This window comes from Agrilus planipennis, unplaced genomic scaffold (genome assembly GCF_000699045.2).
Source record: "Agrilus planipennis isolate EAB-ADULT unplaced genomic scaffold, Apla_2.0 scaffold1660, whole genome shotgun sequence".
Classification (NCBI taxonomy): Eukaryota; Metazoa; Arthropoda; class Insecta; order Coleoptera; family Buprestidae; genus Agrilus; species Agrilus planipennis.
The window spans coordinates 1-5,319 of NW_020440310.1; the positions used below are offsets into that span (position 1 = coordinate 1).

The 5,319-nt window shown below is 35.2% G+C and overlaps 1 protein-coding gene across 2 annotated transcripts; it reads left to right on the forward strand.

Moving 5' to 3' along the window:
- The first annotated feature begins 237 nt into the window (after positions 1–237).
- On the forward strand, positions 238–4,719 carry LOC108743571 (F-box/LRR-repeat protein 6-like). 2 transcript variants are annotated; one of them, XM_025979644.1, is made up of 10 exons: positions 238–637; positions 776–1,122; positions 1,351–1,595; positions 1,659–1,816; positions 1,871–2,040; positions 2,355–2,477; positions 2,536–2,703; positions 2,771–2,987; positions 3,060–3,219; positions 3,749–4,719. In XM_025979644.1, the coding sequence occupies exons 1-10, from the start codon at positions 337–339 to the stop codon at positions 4,116–4,118; spliced, it is 2,259 nt and encodes a 752-aa protein (XP_025835429.1). In that variant the 5' UTR covers positions 238–336; the 3' UTR covers positions 4,119–4,719. The 2 variants fall into 2 exon arrangements, with proteins under 2 accessions (XP_025835429.1, XP_025835430.1); XM_025979645.1 differs by having other exon boundaries at positions 821–1,122.
- Positions 4,720–5,319: the final 600 nt, after the last annotated feature.

A 5,319-nucleotide genomic window follows, 5' to 3' on the forward strand; every position in this document is an offset into this window, starting at 1 on the left:
TGGTTCATGATATTTGCCGTATAATGAAAATTAGTATTTGAAATACCTCCGTATTTATTAATTATTTATCTGTTTTTACTGAAAATCGTATCTTGAGTATATTGACCTTTGTTAATATATGAAACGACTTGAAAAGTTAAATTACAAGATAGTTAACCTCAAATACTGTTACCAATGTAATTTTTTGTAGAATATAGTTAAGTAATTTTTATTTTCTTTTTTTGTACTGTATTTTCTTTTTTTTTTAATGGAAGAAGAAGGTTTGTCGATTAAGTATAATGGTATACCTACCTACCTAAGAAAAATGTAACAAATGTTATGAAGAAATAGAAAAAAATGGCCCAAGCTAGCATCGAAAGGGAGAAAGAGGCCTTGCTGGATGTATATCCAAAGACTCGTCTTAATTGTGAATCTCAAGTGAATCATGACAAAAACTCTTGTGTAGACACTAATGGTGATTTGGAATATAGTGACTATAAAAGCTTGCCGAACAATAATGTGTGTTCAACAACTGAATTGTCCCAGTGCCATAGCAAAGAGATGGCATCTGATACCCCCTTATCTGAGCAGCACTCAGAAGCGAGTTCATCCAATACGCCATCTCAGGAAAGTGACACCAGATCAGTCTACTCTCCAGGTAAATAAAAACAAGTGTAATAATACTATTAAAACATATGTTTGTCAGAGAGATTTAAAAGAATTAATTTAATAAAAAGTTATACACTACTTATCATTATNATTGAAACTAAAATTATTTATTTATTATTTTGAATAGATACTGCAAATCCCCAGTTAAATGTGGGGGTTTCTTCTTATATAGGTTCAGAAGTCCCATTCATGTCAGATGACCAAGAAAGTGAACTATGTTTTCCTCCAAATTGTTCAGACGGTCCCCCTTCTTTGGGTGATAAACAAGTTAGTAATGGAGTGTTTGCTGTTAAATCGAAACGTAACAAAGTTACCAGATCGTCAGGTGAAAGGAAAAAAGTAAAGATGGGGAGCACATCGGCGAGGGGCCGACCCCGAAAAACGTTTGTCACCATGTATCATAGTCAGATAAGCGGCGACAAAGACACCATCAAAATCCGTATCAAGAAAAGCAACGCAATCACCCACGTTAAAGTACGTTATAAATATTTCCTTTTTATTAAATAATTTTAAAGTTTCATGCCTTAAAAAAAAAACAAACCCGTAAAAAGTACAATCACCTTCATCCCTTTTATTTTCCAGACTAGTGGGATTAATATTTGCACAATAATTGTTATTCTAGCAACCTTTTTTTTTAATTTCATTAATAACTCTTGTCAAACCATTTTCTTAACAGAAATTCAGTTTTTTATACTTTATTAGTTACCCAGCAAGAAGAAAAGTGGACGGCGGAAAAAACATAAGACAACATCCGACACGGATGCCTCTGATCACGAAACAAGTCGCAAAAGAAGTCGATTATCTCAAGAGATCGAAGCGGACTTGGTAACGAGTACCCAAGAACCTCTAGAGCAAAGTACATGGGGCAAAGACATGCCCGAAGAATTGCTGACAAGAATATTCAAAGATGTTTGCCATTCCGACGGTTGTTTGCCGGCCCTTGTTAGGTAGACTACAACCACTTGTTTAAACATATTTCCTTTTATGTATTGTACTTCTTTTTTTTGAAGGTTGTGTCAAGTGTGTAGACTCTGGCAGAGGGTTGCCCTAATTCCTACCTTGTGGCAGACCATTGATTTAAACTGGGTGAAGAACAAATTCCGAACTGACCACAAATTACACTGGTTGATACAAAACCGTTTGTCTCATTGTGAAGACTTGAATTTGGGTATAAAATTACGAACATGTAGTATTAAACTTGTGTATTAAAACTGTGTTTCAGGTGAATGGAGAGTTCGGGATGTACAGAATGTCATTTTAAGCCTTAGTAGAAATTGCCCCCAGCTTGTTAGTTTAAATTTGAGTGGTTGGAAAGGTCTAATGGCTGACCATTTTAAATTACTTTCATCAGAATTTCCCAAATTGCAACGTCTTGATTTATCATCAATAAGTGTAAGATTTTTTTTATTTTTTACTACTGGATAAGAATAATGGTGATATTGCAGTTATTAGTAGAAAATTATTCAACCTTTAGTATAATTCGCACACATTTTGTAAAAATACGGGTTCCTCAATATAGAAGATGTAAGGGTGTTTTTAATACCAATACTTTTCAAAAATTGGGCAGTATTATACATTAATTTCTTGTTTTACTTTCGGTTTGTTAATATATTTCTTAAAAGGTTTTCTAAATAGTTTATCTAAAGATTCAAATGCCAGTAATTCTTGTTTCAATATTTTATGTTTTTTTTTTTCTTTTATTGTAGGGATCTTCGTTAAATTCCCAGCCGTTGGTCCACCTCGCTCAGACCATGGGCAATCGTTTGACCCATCTTGTACTCGCTCATAACAAACTTATAGGTTTCACACTAATAATGACCGCTTTATCGGTAAGTTAGACTTTTATTAGTTTCAATTTTTTATTTAGGTAATCATCTTTTTTGCCAGGAATGTTGTTCTAACCTTCAACTGCTCGACATATCGAACATTCGGACATTTTCACATAATACAGCCCTGTTGCGAGTCGAACGGCTCCAGAACGGTTGCCCCAAGCTTCGCGTGTTGCGCATAACCAATAGCGAAATATGGCTGGCTCCTGCAAGCATACCAGAACAGGTACGCAATAAAAATAATAAAAAGGATAAACTAATTGTACTGTTTTTCATTTCTGTCTAAATTGTAGATGTCATCGCCGGGATTCCCCAACCTGGAGGAGTTATCTTTAGCTGGTTTGGAAGCTCAGCAAGCCACAGCCAGGACTATAGACAATGATGGCATCGAAAGGATCTTGAAGAACAGTACCAAATTGCGATTGCTTGATGTGCGGGGTTGCATTCGACTCACTGACTCTGGTCTTGTAAAAGTGCCGGCTTGGGATCTGGAACATCTCTTTTTAAGCGGTAAGTTTTTATAAAACGTAATGTACAAGAATCTTTAGTGGCAGAAATATTTGCAATACATTTTTTTTTCAGCTTGTTACGTTACAAGGACGACCAATTCTGGTTTAGAATTAATTCTTCAAAAGTGGAGCCACAGTTTGTTAGAAGTGGATCTGGCCTGGTCGACTGCAACGGAATCACTCGACGCTGCTGTTCTTGCCCTGGCCGAAAAGGGCGACGATTCGCCCTTAAGGTATATAAAAATTATGTTTTACAATTAATTAAATAAATGAATAGATAATATTGACCTGCAATTTTTCCAGGAATTAGCTATCATAAATGTATTTGTAATTATAGGATCAGACAAAGAAGTCAGTAAAAAATTATAGACTTTGTAAGGTATCATTATAAAGGGGTGGCTATGACGAGCTTTAAAAATTGTATTTTGTTTTTTAATGTAAGGGGTGACGTAATATTTGTAAAGGAAGTCGCTGAAAGTGGCTTAGCGTGACAAAAGGGGGGTGGGGTCCAAGAAGATGAGATTCTGAATGATATATTTTATGGACTACCCTTATGGTAAACCGAAGCTGAAAATCACCGGTAATTTCCCTAAACAGTATTTTCTNAGTACCTAATTTTATTAATTTATTATTTCTGGTTTTATAGTACACATTTATGTGATGTCACGGTTTTACGTCAATTTTTTAGTCATTTTTATAAATTGTATTTGAAAAAATGCTAATTATGTATGTCTAATCATTACTTTGTTTACTTTTTATTAGGGTCTTAAACTTGTGCGGTTCGTCTGTAAGCCTTGACCCGGTGAAAGCGGTGCTGACAAAGTGCCCCCAACTTCATTCCATTAACTTGCAGTCGTGCAGAGCATTGCCTCGCGGCATCAAGCGTCTCTACACTGGCAGGGCGGCAGTTGCCGAGTTACGCCGTAGTTTGCAAGACAAACCAAAGACCGAAACGGATGACGAAGAAAGCAGCGGAGCCGGAAGAGGAAGAGGTGCCACCAACAACGACGATGAATCTGCAACAGGAGGAGTAATAACAGGGGCGACAGGCGATCAGCTAGTGACCGAACAACATATGCCGATTACATCCACCCATATGCCTTCATCGCTTTATCCAACATCAGCCGAATGACAACCAAACCGCAAACACGAGGGTGAAGGGAGCAGCAGTGGCATATGTAGAGTGAAGGACAGAAGTGTGTGAGTGGTGAAGGGAAAATAAAGTGGGCAAAAATAGGGAAGAAAATTGTAGTGAAAGTACCTGTTCATGTTGTTCTACTAATTACATACAATGCTTAGGTTGGTAGCCGTAGTTGAATTGACGCCAACCAAATGAAGAGTCGGGCACCATCACCACCACCATCTTACCGTTGCTTCCCACCCATCCTCTTCTGGCTGGTTAACTGAAAAACGCCTTCACGACTTGCTCTAGTCGCTGGCGATGTAGTGTTGTTGTAAATACATACTTCTTGTTTGTGACTGATTGGGAACGAATCAGAAATAAGAGACAGGAAAACGGGAAACTGTATAAAGGCGAGTTTATTATTGTTTTTCCCACATATTTTTATCTCTTTCTCTTACTAGTTTCTTCTATTTAATGAAATCTCTTCTTAATTTTGAATGCAAAAAGTCACGTTTTTATCTGGTCCTTTTCTTTACAAATAAGTAAATTCTGCTTTTGTTTTTTAACAAGTTATTTTCATATAGATATATTCAAAATTCAACATATTCCATTAAAGTTAAAGAAGAAAGTAAATTAAAAGCACTGTTAATTAATTAAATAAAGCAATAAAGATAGAAATTTTAAACAACAAAAAGTTGAAACGTATTATGTTGATCTTTAACAGATAAATTTTATTTATTTGTCTAGTTAAATATTGTTTTAAATTGAACCTAATGGTCTTTCATTATCAGTCATAAAGAAATGACAAAGAATCGTTTCAAAGTACAAAAAAAACATGAAGAATCGGCAAAGTAATTCTAATGGTCCCATTTAGATTTCATGGCAGGGTACATGATTATTAAATTTACTAATTTTTTTCCATTGAGAAAGTAAATAATGGAATAGTTTTTTTTTTAGTTTAATGATTTATTAGAAGTTAGGTATTTCGATTATCCCGTAATGAAAAGGAACTAAAGTATTATTTTACACAGAAATTATGCATAAGATCAATTTGAAACATAAAATGGGACATAATCAATTGCAATTCATTGTCTTTAAAATTAAAAGAAAAACATTTGGAAAACAGCTTGTGAACGAAAAGGTTTAAATTTGCTGAAGACAACGGAGTGGAAGTTGTTGTCTTTTATTCCTTTAAAATCAAAAACCAATT

Coding starts and splice junctions, on each gene's coding strand:
- LOC108743571 (XM_025979644.1), top strand. CDS start 337: ATGGCCCAAGCTAGCATCGAAAGGGAGAAAGAGGCCTTGCTGGATGTA. Junction 1,123..1,350: donor ACGCAATCACCCACGTTAAA/GTACGTTATAAA, acceptor ATACTTTATTAG/TTACCCAGCAAGAAGAAAAG. Junction 1,817..1,870: donor TTGTGAAGACTTGAATTTGG/GTATAAAATTAC, acceptor ACTGTGTTTCAG/GTGAATGGAGAGTTCGGGAT.